The 17,895-nt window shown below is 40.5% G+C and overlaps 2 protein-coding genes across 14 annotated transcripts in view; both read left to right on the top strand.

Moving 5' to 3' along the window:
- Positions 1 to 17,895, top strand: part of LOC119913373 (LIM zinc-binding domain-containing Nebulette-like) — a 114,915-nt gene that overhangs the window by 33,773 nt on the left and 63,247 nt on the right. For both annotated transcript variants that reach the window (XM_038732798.1, XM_038732789.1), the window contains exon 4: positions 3,113 to 3,220. In XM_038732798.1, coding sequence (XP_038588726.1) covers positions 3,113 to 3,220 — 108 coding nt within the window. The remainder of the gene's footprint in view (positions 1 to 3,112; positions 3,221 to 17,895) is intronic.
- LOC119913293 (nebulin-like) overlaps positions 3,244 to 17,895 on the top strand; it is a 71,408-nt gene continuing 56,756 nt past the window's right edge. For 9 of the 12 annotated variants that reach the window (XM_038732758.1, XM_038732772.1, XM_038732749.1 and 6 more), the window contains exons 1-3: positions 4,807 to 4,998; positions 12,339 to 12,631; positions 13,790 to 13,861. In XM_038732758.1, the coding sequence (XP_038588686.1) occupies positions 12,350 to 12,631; positions 13,790 to 13,861 (354 nt within the window). In that variant the 5' untranslated portion in view covers positions 4,807 to 4,998; positions 12,339 to 12,349. Of the gene's footprint in view, positions 3,738 to 4,806; positions 4,999 to 10,658; positions 11,038 to 12,338; positions 12,632 to 13,789; positions 13,862 to 17,895 lie in introns of those variants that run through there. The other 3 variants (XM_038732710.1, XM_038732702.1, XM_038732717.1) reach the window with 3 other exon arrangements.

Here is a 17,895-nt window from a genome sequence, read left to right as displayed (position 1 = left end):
CAGTGACGGTGCACATAGTGAGTATACATAGTGGTTACGGTACAGCGGAGTGGAGGTGACCATGTGACCTGACTGACTCTTTATCAGATCCATCCTCCCTTAAGTCCGTCCCACATCAGATTCTTTGTCCAACAGACTCAACCTCCATCACAGACCCTTCTTCAATCCAACCCTCTTCTGTCAGACCCCGTTCTCCATCAGATCATTGTTTTATCAGATCCTCCTCCATTAGATCAGCACATTCTCACTCCCAACTTCTCACAAATGGACTGTTGGTCAAGACCCCTTGGTGTCGCTCGATAACGTTTTCCTCCCGCACCAGATGTCGCCCTGGTCGGCCAGCGTGCAAAGCGCAGGGAGAAATAAATACCGCTAAATGAACACGCTGTTCAAGTGAAAATTTAGAGGGAGAAAGTACAACCTGCAATATTTTGTCTCCTCATTATACTGACAAAAAGAAAGCGAGATTTTATTAACGATTTTACTTTATGGATTCCATTTTAGTGTCGTCACAGTCAGCGTTTAAGGATATTGTCATCGTCTCGTTTTAGTCGGGGGGGGAAAAAAGGTCTTTGACGGATATATTTCGTTTAAGTTCGTCTGACAAAAGTAACACTATTGACCATGCGTCCATACGTGACGACTTGGGAGAAAAAGCGTGTTGATGAGATCCGTCCTCCATCAGATTCCTCCTCCTGCACTAAGTTCACCAACAGTGCAGTGACTCTGGCTCACTGGAGAACTACCAAAACTAAAAGAGATTCCAGTTTTCATCCCTGAATGTTTGTTACTTTCACTCTCCATAGGTGTGAGTGTGTGTGACACAGTGTCAGTGCGTGTGTGCACGTGCGCGCGCGCGTGTGTGTGTGTGTGGGAGGTTTAGCTTGTTAGCTTGTCGTATTAGCTCTGCAGGGAGCTTACGATGATGAATGGGGATTTAATCTGCTTTTTATGGAGAATGGGAACAATCACTGTGAGAGCAGAATACCGTAACACACACACCCTAACTGTCTGAGTCATATTCCTGCAGTTTATAGGCTTACGTAACTCTGAGGGCTAATGGGCTGTTTCTGATGACTGATGGTTAAATGAGTTGCAGTGTTTCCTCTGAAGGTCGAACTGAAGTGCAGGAAGGGCCGGAGTATGAAATGACTGCCTGCTGCTCAGTTGCTGTTGTTGTTATCTGTGGGTATTAAATTGTCCACTCTGCCTGCTGTTGCCAGTAACACAGCAATCTTTTTTTTTTTGGAGGGGGTTTAAATTCAGTGTGATTCTTTGCTGAAGGCGATGAAGACGGCAGCTGTTTGGACCGTCCAGAGATCAACATTTTATATATATATATATATATATACTGACTTTAACTGATTCATTATAATTACGGTGTTAAAGCTGCCGAGCATGAACGCAGGAAACAAGGATGTGGACCAGAATGCAGACACTAAAGCTGGGCAGGTTCAGTTCAAGTGAGTGAAAACTGATGAAGCAGGCAGTCTGGGAAACGAACAAATCCAAGAAGAGCAGAAGATCCAAAAAACAAAACCTGAAATCCAAAAGTAATTTGAGATACAATAGAATAATCCCCCAAAACAGACAGAGACACTTGACAACATCTGCAAACCAATGATCCAGTTCTGGTGTCAAAACTTTACAACCATAGTGGTTTTTACCCCCAAAACCTCTCTTTGAGGAATCAGGCTGGTAATATTCAGTATTTTGTTTGTTGTCAGCAAATCCCATGAAACATCAAAAAAAACCATTTGTCAGTCCGTCCTATACTTCCTGTCTGTGTCTCTCAGCTCCAAGCCCATTGGTTCCTAGTGAAGACATAAATATTTTTACATTTCCTCTATTTTCATCAAGCAGACAGGAGAAAATAGTGCATTTGTTAAACTACAGTAAAAAGTGTGTCAATCATAATGAAGGAACATGTCACTCACTGATGTGTTTATAATCATTTCTGGACAACGATCTCCGTGACTCAGAGGACGAAGAGACATCAGGCTGCGAGACACACAGGACTTGTTAGCAGATACATTCAGTGTTAGTTTGAGTCTCCACTGGCTAAATTACTATTATTTAAATAGCAGAGACTACTGGCACAACCAATTTGAAGGTGCATGAAGAAGTACTAAACTCCGGCACCACTTGTGGCGTAAAGAGCAACTTTATTGTGAGACCAACACATTTTGGCTTGTTGCCCTCATCACATCTCTCAGGGTTAAACTTTTGATAAATGACATTTTTCAACATTTGATTCTGTGGAAACATTTTAGTCAGTACTCAAAGCGTTGAGGTTTAATTTCCAGCCCTACTTGTGAGGTTAACAAACTGGCTCATGGGATGTGACAAAGGATGGAGTCCATGCAAGATACTTACTTAAAAAAGTGAACTAAATAACACTGAGGCGTGTGTATGGGTGCAGCATATGTACTGTATAGGTGTTGCGGTGCAAAAGGGGTGCCGCATCACGGGTGTAAACTATAGGAAGACCGGACTGAAAATGTGTCACCTCAATCAGCTGACGATCTAGCACTTTAACTTTGATTAGAATGAATCATCGGCCAAAACTGCGTCTGAATCACTATGTTAAAGGTCTTTCCTTTTCAGTTCCTGCATAACACTGTTCCCCCTGTATGAGGAGCACTTATTGTATATTTAAAGTTCTTTTCACGCGGTGTGAAGTTGATCGTAGCTGCGTTCTGTCTGAAAGCTGAGGGGTGTAATTATTTCTGCTGTGTGGGCGCATTCAAAGGTAAAATCCACCTTCAGACCCTCTTCTGTATCATTACTGTTATGAGAGGTTTTGTTGCTTCCAGTGATCTGCTCATGAACAGAGTTATGATTGCAGCCTCTAACCCTTTTTTGTGTTGTAGCTCCAATGCTGCCTGGTCTATTCCCTCCTTCTGTGTGTGTAGGAACTGTTTGTCTTCTCTGTACGCTTGTTGAATTTTAACCCGACGTGGCAGCTCTACAAAGAAGCTCGGTCTTTAATTTGAGTTATTATTGAATGTTGCATCAGTATTGAAATATTTATGTTCGTCACTAATTGATGATTTCGAGGCTGAATGTTCCTTTAACATCAATCTTTTCTCTCCCTCTTTCTCTCCTGCAGGTGAAGTATAAGAAGGATTTTGAAGAGAGTAAAGGTCGAGGGTTCAGCATCGTGTCCGACACTCCAGAGATGCAAAGACTCAGAAGGACTCAGGAGCAGATCAGTATTGTATGTACACACACACACACACACTATCTCACTGGTTTTCCTGATATAAGTGAATGTGTGTTTCGTAAAGTGAAGCGTGCAGGTGAAATGTATGAGGAAAAAGTGAGGGGTGCACTTTGGTCAGTGAACGCAATCACACACACACACACATGCGCAAACACAAACTGCCTACATCATCGAGCCCTCCAGCGTTGACGACATCAGCTGTTTGAAGAGGAGCTTCTTCTGAAACCAGTGAGGGTAAGTGACCTTGATTTTTTTCAGTTATTTATTTTGAGGCAAGTCAAGCTTTCAGTTATTTGATTACAAAGGAGGCAGTGCTCAGTTTTGAAAGGCAACAGTCCTCCAGGGAAGCTACTCCAACAACTAGAAGCATAGAAGCTGAAGGTAGCAAGAGTACTAGAGCCACAGGAGCTGATCTGAGAGGTCGGAGTACATGCAGTGCAGTATATGATGGAGCAAGGCCATTCAGAGTTTTATAGAAAAGCAAAATGAAGATGAACCAGTATCTAAATAAGTAAGTAAGCAATGGTACATGACACTGTGTCCTTAAACAAGTAAATAATGAATGAGGTGGAGGTGAAGAATCCAATGATGTAAAGCAGAGTCATTATTATTTATATCAGATATATTATATATATATGGTACTTATAGCACGACCACGGAAGAAACAGAGGTTGTGTTAAATTGTTCCTCCATCTTTGGAAGTGTGTTTGTAGTAAGCTGAACTCATGTTTAAGTATTGTTGCAATAACCTGTAGTTGATTAAATCTTGAACACTGATGTAGGACACTGCTAAACTGTTGACCAAAGCCGTGTTTTTTTTATGTCCAACTGAAATTAAATGCATTTTTTTGGTCTGCTACAGTGCATATCTCCTCCTGTGTTCTCCTTAGAGAAAAAATAAATCAGAAACCAAAAGGAAGACTTTTCTAGTTTATATACATTTTTTTGTTTCACCATGTCTTTGCAATACTTAGATAGAGAACGTGTTTCCATACGGCCAATTAAATTGCTTTATTTTAAACATCAGTGTTATCTCATGTGCAGGCAGCCACGGTGACGTAGAGAGAGACAGCAGCGTGCTACGCAACACGAGTGCCACAGACTTTGAACAACAATCAACATTAGCCTTCACGTTAAAGTCCCCGTCTTATCTAACCTACAAAAATGAACATACATCTTTTCCTAGCTTCCAGAAAAGTGCACCGCTAACGCCGTTTTTTTAGGCTAGATAGCTGCTTTGCTGCTGCACATTAAACAGCACGTAAACGTAACGTCACTGTTCAGTTTAGACGCTGGTCCTGCTGACAACTCACTGTCTGCACATGGCTTCTGAGCTAGTGTGTTTACTTTTTCTCTCAGTCCCCTGTCAGGTCTCAGCTGCTGTCAGTCTCAGACTGATTTCCCGTAAGATTACCCCCCTTTTATTTTTTTTAAGTGATAAAAACCACACTTTCAAAAAAAAACATGTTGACTTTATTTTAATTGCAAAAATGAATGACAACATGTGATTTCAGTTTGACTTTAATAGGCACCTGCAAGGCAATCAAAACCGGTATTTTCCTTGGCTGCAGTATAAGACGATAATAAACGGAAGCAGAGCCGTTTATTTCAACAAGGAGTTAATTTTACGGTTTTATTGAGGCCATAGAGCTTCAAAACCTAAAAAGTTACAAGAGTGTTTGTTTCTGTGGTGTGAGTGTGTGTGTGTGCGTACAGATGCTCGGCCCATGTGTGTCCAGATGACCCAGTGACCCTCAGCAGATGATGCCAAGGTAATGTGTTTATCTTTCCCTGTTGTCCCTCCTGTAGATTTGATTGACTAAGTTTTAATTCTGTTATGTCATTTTTATTCTGCTGCCTTTTGTCTTTCCGCTCGTCATTTTGGTATTCCTCCTCTCTTCTCTCTCTTTTTCATTCCCATTGTTTTCTTTTCTTCTGCCAGTCCATCTTCTGCCCTCCCTCCCTCTCCCTCTCTCCCCTCTCTCCCCTCTCCCCTGTGTTTACCTGACCGAGTGATCGTATTATTCCGCCGTGTTAATACGCCACAGATTCTCCCTCGTTTGCGCCGCTTTAATTAACACACACATCGCCTCTCTTTCAAATGTTGTGACATTCACCAGCCCACATATTTTATTGTATTACTCAGCTCTTTCCAAGGCTGACCCGATGGTGAAAGAAGATGAGGCAGGGAGGTGGGAGGAAGAGGAGGAGGGTAGTAGGAGGAAGGCGGAAGAGGAGGACTGAGAGTTTTATGTGAGCTGTCTGCCAGTAGAAAACAATTGTTTCTGATCTCACGAAAAGCTCCAGATTTGGATTAATGTGTAGTGAAATACAGTGTTTCAGTCTGAGTAACACTTCTAAGTCCAAACGTCTGAAGAGAGGTGTGTTTTTTTTCTGCTGAGCTGTGGCTGGCAGTAAACCTGGTTCACATCAGGACGAGATCACACGGATTTCTCCCAGGAAAAGCTTTGTGTTTCTGAATTCATTAACAAGATCTGAGGGAGAGAGAGCTCCTGGTCAGCGAGGCAGCCTTCAGTTGTTGTTGTTTTTTTTTTTACCAGCTATGAAAACTGTGTCTCCCAATTTAGCTTCAAGAGGAGACAGATTTATAGCAAAGCCGTTATTCCCCAGAGAGCCTTGTTTACTGTGATTCTGGGTGAGACAGCGATGACTGCAGGCATGAGGGCAGCCAGGACTCCGCTGGCAGGACTCAGCTGTTATTCAGGCCACTAAACCGATGATGTGTTTAAAGACCTGATTAATTAGTTGTCAGCATTGGTCTCTGTTTTTATTGATCTATGCAGATTTTTGTAGCCTGGAAATCAAAAGAGGACGATGTATCACAAAAGACTGTCTCGGCACTTGACACTTAGCTGAGGTGGAAAAACTGGAGTACCAATAAAGAGAAAAGGCCTTTAAGACATCAGCAGTTAAGAAGAGCTCATTCTACCACTTCTGGGTTTGAGCACTGTTATTTAGTTGTTTTTTTTAATGTCTCTTTTATGCTTGTGTCACCTCGAGCCCGACCGATATTAGCCCATTGCAGATATTTTGGCATAGATATAGATGTCAGCCGATAAATCACAAGAAAAGTAACGCTAAAGATATGTTTTGGAATATTTTAATTGAAAGATGTCCTGCCCCGTACAATCATTGGTCACAATTGTTTTTAAAAAAGCATTATTTAAGGGAACCTTGTCAAAAATCTTTCTTTTGTAGTTTGTGTAAAGCAAATTGATATCGGCCGATATATCATTCTCAGATGTTTTTACACTCTCAAATAAATATCGGTAAAGGCCTCAGTACATATCCAGTCCTAAGAAACTCAAAGTCGTACCTGATGAATCTGTATTTACCAGACACAAGGTACAGAGTGATGAAAATGTATTGTTGTTATGGATAATAAAAAGCATCTCTGGCTGTCTGAAGTCTGCTGCACTCACCACACTGTCGGTCATCATTGGTCAACATCATTTACCATCCAATTGTTTTACTAACTAATTACTGCAACTTGAGTTAAAGATGCACCTGCACATGATAATGTATTTGTATGTCACAGTACCCTTTGTTTGTATTAGAGTACTTCAGTACTCAGCACTTCACTACAAACCTTATCATTACTTAGATACCCGAGTGGATGTAAACGCACTAAATGTTGATGCTGGTGGGCTGTGAGTGCGTTGTGGTCTGGACCCTTTGTCTAAAGGGATCTAACACACACAACACTTTTGTGTCTTACACACACATCAGCAGGCTCTTTATGTGGTTCAGCCTCTGGGTCATGTGCAGCTGTAGTAGTTTGGTTTCTCCCTGCAGGTTCTTGTCTGTCATCAGGTCTCATAAACCAGAAAAGGCTCTAATATTGACAGCAGCACGACATCCGACGAAAAGATCCCTGTAGCTGCTGTAGTTTCATATTGTTTGACTGTCACCTTCAGATTCTCATCCGCTGCATTTTGAAATGAAAACTGAGCGTTTTCTTGTTTTTCTGCCAAAACCATTAAATTATTTTTTCGTTTTTATTAATTATTTTATTTGTGCATTTATCTCTTTTTATAATTTAGATGTTTAACTACATTCTGCAGATGATGCAGTGATAGAGAAATGGAGATAAATGAGTCCTTGTTGTTGTGGAGATGGGGTTTGTGAGTGTTTGTGCAGCGTAGCAGCATATGCTCATTTGGCTGAGAGACAGTCAGATCTTCTGTGGTTGGGCTTCATCAGGTCGATGTCCTGTTTACCTCAAGAGCCATCTGACTCTCTGAACACACTGCCAGACTACCTGCTGCCTTTCAGTCTCATATTGGCAGATTATTCATCTTAACAGTGATTAAATACCTCAGTGATGAATCACACAGAGAAGGTAAAGGTAAAGAAATGTTCTTTTTCTTTCTTTTCTGATCCTCATCCTTTACCTTTGTCTTTTAAATTCACTCTGCCCCTCTCAGTGTGTTGCCTTAATATCTGAGGAAGAGGGCCAGGGCCTGACATGAATTTCATCTTTATAACTACAAACACTGCCTTCTCATTGTCAGTAGGTCAGAAAACACAGACAGACAAAGCACTCAGATGTTTATGTTTAAAGAATATCTAAATTATTAAATATTGAATTATTAATTAACCAAAACGCAAATTTTAGTCTGTAAACTAGACTTTTAGAAGACAATAAAACAGGTTGTGGATTCTGTTGGGGGACACTTTAAATGTCCCCGAGGGGTCGGCAATAAAAAAAGAAAAATTATATACATAAAGTCATAGAAACATAGGTATTAATACAAGTATCAGAGCTTGACTGATGAATTGACATGCCGAAATTATCGGCTGATAAAGAAAATTGCAGATAAATCAGAATCTATGTTTATAACAGCGATAAATGAGAATTTACAAAATGGTGAGATGAAAGACAGACCTTCAATCATGTTATGAGTGTTGTAGTTACATAGTTTGTCCACCAGAGGGCGCCCTGCAGCTCCCCTGTTGGCAATCACAAATCCACCACAAAACAAAATGAACAGCTGTGCTTTAGTACAAAGTACTATTTATTACAATAAAGTGTATTTTTAAACTGCATTATGTCATGTTATCTACACATGACTAATTATGGCTTATAATTTTTGTTTATGTTTTGTGTTTCCGAAAAGAAGGGAAAGTAAACAATATTGGCCAATTTTTAAATTTGCAAATATCAATATCTTTCTTAAAAATCCTATATCAGTCAGGCTTTAATATTTATCGGATTTGTGGGAGTTTATGTGCTTGTTTTTACTTATAAATTGCATTTGGTGATTTAATAATGTTTGGGAGTTTGAGAGTGGATTGAAAAAGGTTGGAAAGCTACGACTCAGAGTTAGTAGGGTTCAAAAACATAAAAATCCACTAAATTGGAGCCGGAGTCTGAATTTGCACCTTACTTTCAGTTGAAATTTGAAAAACTAGTTATATATTTTACAAGCAAAACCATCTTTACATTAGCTAAAGAAAACAATGTCAATAACTGATACAGTAAATGGTATGAACAGAATAAGACTACAAATTCCATCATCCTCATATTAATCTTTGTATCATTGACTAAAAGAGTTTATGTATTCTTTTGCCCTGCAGCTGGTTGCATCATTGTTTATTTACCTTGAACAGTTCATCTGTGTGTCAGCAGTCAGTCCGTGTATCACAGTGTCCAAACAAACACACTCTGACCAAATGACGTTGTTACTTCCACCTAAATACACAAGCATGCAGGCAGATATAAACCTGTACAGACACATGACATCATTCTGTCTTTGACTCCAAACGAAACTATTCCTGACTGTTAACTAACCTCTTAAAGATATGAAGGTATCCAAAATGATGTTAGCCAGCAAGAAGCTTCTGCAATGAAAACAGATCAAAGACACTCTCACAGCTTCCCACACAGTGGAACGATGCCTACAAATCAAGGAGAAGCTTTGACCTAATTTTGATATGTTTTGTTTCATTTACATCAAGCATCATCAACAATAAGCTTTGAACACCTATTTAAAAGATACAGCAAACACAATATTTCAAGGTGAAAATGTGCAACAGCTTGTCTGAATGTGGCTTTTTTTTTTTTTACTCTTCAGCTGAAATTGAACTCGTGTCCTTAAAGCCTACATTTACACACAACATACAACTACATACACACAACTTGGTAAAAGTCGTGTTTTTTTATTGTGAATGACGTTAATATTTCATAATGTGATTCAGGGGCAGGAGAAGAGTTTCATATAGGGTTGTTATTATAAAAACAGTGGAGAGAGTCTGTGTAATTGTGGAGCTTTGGGGCAGGTTGAAGAACTCTCCAGCTGGAACAAAACACTAAAACTTCAAGCTGAAGGGTAAATGGACTGTAACTAAAGTGTGTGGATATGTGTGTGTGTGGATGGAAACGGTAGATTCCTTATCCAAGAAAGGTTCAAATCAAGGGCAACTGGATTTGGTTGAAGATACTAGAAGAGGTTTCACCTCATCCAAGAGGCTTCTTCAGTGTGGGGTTGTTGTCAAGAGGGTTGATACCTTTTACTTTATTAGTACTTCTACGTCGTTACGATCGTTGGAGACTCCTGAGGCCAAGTCTGAACGACCATTGTTAGCATTCTCACATGAGGCCAGATGTGAGCGTTTAGTCAGTTTCCTGGGATGAAAGGACAACATTGTAAATGGTGTTGCAAACCTCCTCCCCTGTTAAGAGATGTAAATTAAACAGGTGAAAAGGCTGTTGCAATAATCCAGCCGTGATGATTGGTTGATTGATTGACTAGATTGGTTCTTGTTCTTGTGTTTGCGTGTGCGGTCTTTGGGGTGGATCAGTATCTGTGTGGTCCACAGAGATGTGGTGTTTGTTGAGTTTCTCTGATACTCCAGACACGTACAGAATCACAATGTTGTTGTATTTTCTTTTCTTTTTCTCAGCAGCCGTACTATTGTTCTTGGATCTTTTGGCTGTTTTCATAAAGGTTCAGTTTGGATATCCACAAGCTGTAAGTGCCTTCTTCAGGGGTTTATGTTCCTTTAATCGGGGCTTGGTGGTGCAGGGTTCTGATGAGCTTATGCTCCACTGGGTGGGAATAAATAAATAAATAAAAAGTAGGTATTGCTCTGTGTGTGTGTGGGTTTCCTGTATACACTGAAGTGCAGGCTCCTGTCCTCTTCAGTGTGTACGGTACATTCCTTCCAGCTTACGATATTTCTGAACTCACCTTCATCCCCTTAACCTACATACACTTAAACAAACACACAGACAGTGACACATTCATACAGGATGTACCCACAGTCTTTGTTTTAGTGCACCTAAACACACAGACACACTGTACCCAGCTCTGGCACTGTGATTGAGATGAAGGGCACGGTGGCGATAAGGTCTTGAGTAGAGGGCTAAATGTGGAAGTTAAAAGTGATAAGAAGTACCCAACGAACTGACACCCAGAAGACAGTCTGCCAACACAGGAGGCAGTTGAGACTAGACAAGGCAGTTCAGTCGCACACAGGTTTATGCTTTGAGTTAGAGGCAATAATAATGAGACGCTAAAAGTTGACGAAGAAGTTGAAAGGGCGAAAACAAAATCAAAGAAACTGAAAGAGTGTCCAAGACATCCAGAAGCTGAAGGAGGGATCACAACGCTGAGAACGCCTTGAAGAACCTGAAAGGAACGCATGAGAAGATCCTGAGAAAACAAAGAGTTTCACGTCAAGAGAAGGCAAAATAAACTGACTGCAGTGTTTGGAAAGCTAAAAGACTAGCCCAAACACCCAGGAAGCCAAAGGAAAACTTATTAAGAGACAATAAATTCGACAAGGTGAGTGCCTTAGAAGAAGATTCGGGGAAGGTCGGTAAAAGCTGAAAAGTATGAAGACGCTTCGACATCCAGAGGCGATTACTAGTGATACTGATAGGGTGACCAAGAATCTGAAAGAAAGGCCACGACGTTAAGTAATTTAACACGGTGACTTTGATGAAGCTGAAAAGGTGACCTTGACACGTAGAGCAGGAAATGGTGACCATGACTTTGAAGAAGTCGCTAGCAGACGAAAGTATAGACAGCCATGATATGGGTTGTCTATACTGGGTCGTCAGTGAGTTGTAGTTTGCAGTTTTAGTAATGAGTGGTATTTTCAGTGTTTAGTTGCTTTCATTCCTTTTATAACCTTACTAGAACCGTGGTTGAGAGACCTCGGTTTTTGAGCTAATTGAGTCAGTTTGGTAGCAACATCTCTGGGGTAACGAATGGAAGAGATGCTGTCATACATGAGAAGGGAGATATACTTTTCTAATAAGGCCGTACACAACTTTGAGAACGTGGAACAAGAGTTTCAATGCAAGTTTTAAAACGCATCGCAAATCTCTCCAGTACTGGAACAGAACACTCTCTTTAAGAGAGTCTATAACGTCACATTGCATCACATTCATTTGACAGACTCTTTGCCCAAAGCGACTTACAAAAAGCAACCGTCTCTTTGCTGTCTTTGTTGTCCTTTTATAATTTGTTAATGGGTTGTAAATGTCTTCATTGGCTGCCAAAGCACCATCCGCCTCCAGCCTTTCCGGCAGAGACACTAAGGCCGACTTTAACTTAATGAAAAAACGTAGGCCTCTCATTTATTTTGGTAACGCAGTGACCCTGGGAGTGCAGAGACTCCTGCTAAATAACACAGGGTAGTTCTGCAAAAAGTTGAGACTGGCCCCAACATTGGCCAACGCAAGGTGCTGCATTGGCCATTCGAATAAATGCCAGAGCATATTCCTGGTAGATTACTTTGTAACACGAACGGTATATTTCTATGGTTTACCTCATGATTGTTGCGATGAAAGATCAAAATAAATGTCTATGCTATGGTCGGTCTGTGCTGCTCCCACCCCCACACCTCTCTACGTCATCACACAATATGTAACCACAAAGCTACACCTCACACAGACATTTTCCTCCCCACCTCTGTCGTATAAGAACGATTCATCGTGGCAGAAATCGAGGGTGGACTTACCCTCGAAGGAGTTATCGTTTTCTGTGGTGTTGCTCGTTTTTCTGTTCACTTTCTGCTACATAAATAAAAAAATTGCATTATAAGCTGAACCTAAAACTTAACTGTCCGCTGTCCTCAGAGGTGAATCACATGGATGAAGAGGCCCCAGCTGCTCCGGTGTTTGTTGAAGAGATGAAAGAGGTTATGACAGTGGAGGGAGAGGAGGAAGAGGTGGTAACAACGCTGAAGATGCTGACCACGGTTGTTGACACGGTGAAGCAGACGGACGTGGGGGAGGAGGAGGAGGTTGACACTGAGAAAATAACAGAGGAGGACAAGGAGGAAAATCAAGCAGAGATGGAGGGAGGAGACGAGAATAAAGAGGAAGAGGAGGGTCGAGCAAAGAAGTTGTTGGGAACTTGGGAATCCGAGGTGAGAACTTCCTGCAACTTTTAAAACTCAACATAAACAACCCAAAATATTCAGCTCAGTTAAAGCCTAAAAATGATCAGATAACTTGGAACTTTGACAAGAAAGAACTCAAAGAAAGGAAAATGAATATGACCAAATCCTCAAGCGTGCACACCTGCGAATCTTAAATATGTTCAGTGTGGAATTCAGTCCTCCCATTTGTGAAGGAACCAGGTAATTAATTTGTTATCTTTTAGATTAGACTCCATGCTCGTATTTTAACAATGCAGAGATCTCTGTCTCAGCTGGTTTAGTTAATCTTATTTCAGATCAGAACCTGAGACTTTTAAAAAAGTTTTTTTTTTCCTCACCATTTTCTATTGTTAAAGAGCCGTCAGGTCTTTTCAGCCAAATCGTTTTTTGATCCTACCTTTAACCCATTTAAGCTGTCAGTCTACTTAAAACAAATATGACTTCATATCATATAGGTGATCTTCATTTCATGTGAGAACTGCTTCTTTAAAACCAGAACACCAGGGTCTCAGAGAAGGCTAATAAAGTTTTCTATTATTTACTTTTGGTTTTCTGATTTTGAAATTTTCAAATTTGCAGTTAGACCTCTTGGTCTTTTAAGGAGGTTGTTCTTTCTATTAAATGATTTCCGTGTTCAATACGCCAATACACACAGTGTTCCCGAACTGTAGCTAAGTCCTGTGTACTGCTAAACGTCTTTAAGGATTTTGCTTTTCTTTGATGAAGTCTGCTGAGAGGCAGATTTGGTTCCTCTGCAGAGAAAGCCCCCTCTCAGCTCTGACTGGGAGTCTTTGTATTGACCTTGGCGTGGGGCATCGCCTGGCACTGCAGGTTTTTATACGGGCTTAGAGAGGATTAGTGGAACTACAAATGAAAATGTGCCATTATTAGCCTTTGATAGTGGGATTTTTAGGACTCAGTTGGGCCTGTTAAGAGCGGCGAGGGATTAGTGGTGCATAGAAGAGTTTCCTATGGTTGACTCACAGGTTTCTCTCTCTCAGTATTATTAGTATGGATAATTCAGTTTGCCGATATTGTACTTTAATTACCAATATTACTAAGACATTGTTTACAACTGACTTTTGTCTAAATATTGTCCGTGTAATTATTGACCTCAAATTCTTACGTGCACTTGTGTGTTTTCAGGCCTCCTCTGATGTCAAGCCTCCAGTACCAGACCCAGCCTTTAACAGGAGATGCAGCTTACTCGCCAGTGATGTAAGTTCGTTCAATGTCGGTTCAGTTTACTATTTTATTCACATCTGTAGGTGGTTTCATTTAGTCCAGGTTAAAGGGGGGAAAAAACACATGGTTGTTATGGTGCGGTCCGTGGACAAACAGGACAAACACAGCGCTGTGAACATAAAGTACCAACAGGTAACTTTCTGTTTTGGCGACTGTCATTCTGTAATATCAGCCGTGCTGCGTGGAGCCATGTCGGGGAAATGAAATTCCAGTGAATGACTGCAACTAATAGTGCACTTTACCGAGCCTTACAGTCGGATGTGTGTGTATTTATCGTCTCCGGTGTCACATAGAGCTCACAGAGTAGTTGGCAGTGCAACTGGACCTGATATTTTCAGGAACTGCTGAGTGACAGACAGTTTTGGGCCCAAGCGAAAGACACAAGAGAGCGGAGTACAGTCTGAGGAGAAATTTATTAACTCTCACAGAACTCAGGGCGTACACATATACATATATATCCAAACAGGGTGAGCCCATGCAGTGATAAACACAATCCACAACTGACAGATACTTAAGTCCACGGCGGAAAACACATACAGGAAAAGGACACTCGACATACGACGCAAGACAGAGCACAACAAGCTACAGTGATCCAGCAGTGACCAAACACAACGGCAGTTGAGATATATATAGATATATCTATACAGTATATCTATAGATATAGATATAGATATATAGATATATAGATATAGGGCTGACGAGCATGGAGGGAATAAACAGGGGAGACATATCAGGGGCGTGTTCAATCTCAAAATGGTTTGCAACGTTTTCGGATTGAACGACATGTTTCGTTGAAACGTTGTGCAACACTCAAGGTAGTTTTCTCCCGTTTGGTGGGCGTGTCACAGGTGTTATCAGCTGCAACAAGTTTGTAAAAACAAAGGTGTTAAAAAGGCAAGAAAATGCAGAGCGCTTGCGTACACAGCAGGTATTCAAGGCACCACCGTTTTGCTACGTTTTGTCGGCGCTGAAGTCGCTGACAAAATTTAATTAAGACAAAACAGGAAACAAGCAGGATGCCAACAACAGACACAGACAACTGCAAACTAAAACAGGAAACCGGACAAGATGCTGAGACACGACTGACAGGAACTGAACGGGGCGACTGCAGACTGACAGAACCAACAGACTGAACTCAAGAATGAACAAGAACAAGTACAAACAAACCCGGCATGATCTGTAACCATAAGAAACCAGATTCAGACAAGCAGACAGACAAACCAAACCAAAACACCAAAACAAGCACGCGGACATCTGACACAGACCATTTCAACATCAGACAGGAACAGGAGTAGAACGCTGATTCAAAACCAAAACCTCAGAACAGAGACCATAACTATGTAAACAGAGCGAAACAACAATTAATAAACAGAACACAGAGAAGATAAGGCCAAAAGTAATAGTAAAGAATCTTTTAGCATTATATCAAAGAGGATAGTTGTAGTTGTGGTTGTAGATAGTTGTGAACTGTGAGGGAACTGATCTTAAAAGCAGTCTGTTTAAGCAACAGACATTAAAAATGCTCATCATCAGTTCTTCGTGACGCCAGGGAACATCACCAAAAACCAGCCAAGAGAAGACGTTGATCTGACCCAGTGTTAGTGTTATATTTTATGTAACTACTGTGTTATTTACCCAAATCTGCAGACTGTTCCAGTGTAGCTCTTTTTACATTTCACTTATATGTTTCTGTTAATAAAACATTTTTGACAGTTTAGGGTTAAACCTGAGCTTGTTGTGTCAAACACTGTCTCAAAACCATTTTGGTAAATAATCCAACAGTAAAAACACTTAACGCAGTACTGCATCTGATCTTTATTTATTTATTTTTATTTTTTATCTTTTATTTTTAGCATCTGTGCTTTGTTGACCCAAAGTCATATTTCACTGTGTAATATCTCCTGCTTGATTTTCAATGAATACAAATGCTTCTGGATGTGAACTCTTACACACGTGTAAAGGAAGCGAGGCGTCGTCCTCTTCCTCCTCCACATCCTCACAAATGACCTAAACGCAGGGTTGCCATTGGTAACCATCCCTCCAACGATCGAATGACTGGCCTTTATTCAACACAGAGGAGGTCACGTATACTGAAATGGGAAAAAGAAAAAAAAACGCCATTTGGCTTCTGCAGCAGCAGTTTGAAGCCTGTATTTCACAGTAAAACGGTGAATGAGGGTGAATGCTGTTGTAAGATGTGGGAGGGTGAGATATTGATTCCCTGGTGTGAGTCTAACTTGACAGCTTGGCTGTTTGCAGAATGACTCATCAGCTACAGTGGAAGCAAGTCAACCCACTTTAAAAAATCATCTTCATTTATTCCTCCAGCTGCTGTCGCTCCGCTGTCTCTCTGTATATCTCTCTGCCAGTGAAAACCTGCCTTCAAACGTCATTATTAATCATCACACGCAGTAGGAGAGTTCAGTTCATCACAAGTTTAACACAAACATCTCAAGACTTTGCACTCGGCTGTAGAGGCAGAATCTTTATCTCAGCAGGTGGGATGAGACACGCTCTTCACATTTTTTGTTTCCCTCGCCTGTGTGAATCCTAAAATTCCTCGTGCAGCTCTGCATTAAGCACAGTCCTGCAGCCAGTGTAGAGATTTTGCTATTGTAGCTTAGAGTATATAACAGCACATAGAGAAGAAATTATACAATAATAAACGCTACATAATATACAAGAGGACATTTATAAATACACAGAGCCTCACTGAGTGTTACGTTTCCGAAAATGTTTATATATTCATTTCTAATATATCATAAAACTTGTGTGTTTATTTGCGTTGACGCTGAACTTGGCCACTTCCTGGACTATCACATGCTTGCCGGTTAGAAGCCGTTTATTTAGTGCCATTAAGCACCTTTTGTTTTGTTCCCCACTCTAGTTTCCTCTCACAGATTTGGGCGAACAGCTTGTCTGTGGATTAATTCCATTTTTCTCCTGGGTCTTTCCAGAAAATCTGCCCGTCTGTTGTTGGACCAAACGTCCAGTCAGACTCAGGCAAACGCCAAAACTGTGGCACATGTTTGAAATGAAGTTCAGTCCATCGGCACTGTGGTTGTTTTCCTGTGAAGTTCTGCACTGAATGAAAAAAACATGTTGAGCTAGCAAACAAAATGTGACAGAAGTTACATAAACAGTCATCCTGAGACGGACCAATTAGACTTTTGATATGCTTATAACACCTCATATTTTACTGTGAATATGGACCAGCTGTAGCTCCAATGCTAGAGAAGGTACTGTACACAGATTTGAGGTAATATTTATTGCACTTTGGATTTCTTCTTTATATCCTTCTAAGTAATAAATTACCACGGAGCAGCTGATCATGGCTTCATTTAAAATCTTTTTGACAAACCTGACATGATTTCAAACCTGAAGTTAACTGATATTAGGCACACTAATTTATGAACATGTCAAACAAAAACTAAAAAAATTAAATATTACCAGTACATTATTATTCAATATTACAGTAATGTTATCATGTTCTCCCCTTTAAGTAAAAAAAACATAAAAAAATAATGAAAAAACAAATCTCTTCTTCAGATCTTCTCTTTAACGAGAGAAATGTATTACTTTATATATTATTAATTATTAATATCTTTTTTTTCCCAGTTTGTTTTCCAGGCATAGCTTTAGTTCAGAGTGTTGCTGCAAAGATCAACTCTTAACACAGTGAATATTAAAATATATTGTGTGCTGCAGCCTGGCATGATTAGAGGGATACATCACCAGGACAGTTAGTGTAAAGGGGTCCACTTATGCAATTATTGTTACCAGGATAACACCACGTAATGTCTTTATGCTTAAATGCTTTGGAGATTAAATAGCAGTAGTTTTGTTTATGCTGCACACAGCCAACAAGACGACTCCTCTGTGAGCTTGAAGATTAAAACTCTGCAAAACAACTAACACAACATTCCTCCTGGGCACGGAGCACAAGTGCAGCAGGAGTTCAGGTTGCATGAAATATAAAGTCATATAACACAAACACACACTCAAAC

Source organism: Micropterus salmoides, unplaced genomic scaffold (assembly GCF_014851395.1).
Source record: "Micropterus salmoides isolate LMB-PRFRI ecotype aquatic unplaced genomic scaffold, ASM1485139v1 Ms_hic_scaffold_1, whole genome shotgun sequence".
Taxonomy (NCBI): Eukaryota; Metazoa; Chordata; class Actinopteri; order Centrarchiformes; family Centrarchidae; genus Micropterus; species Micropterus salmoides.
The sequence above is the reverse complement of the archived record's forward strand: the minus strand, read 5'-3'. Positions and strand labels throughout refer to the sequence as shown.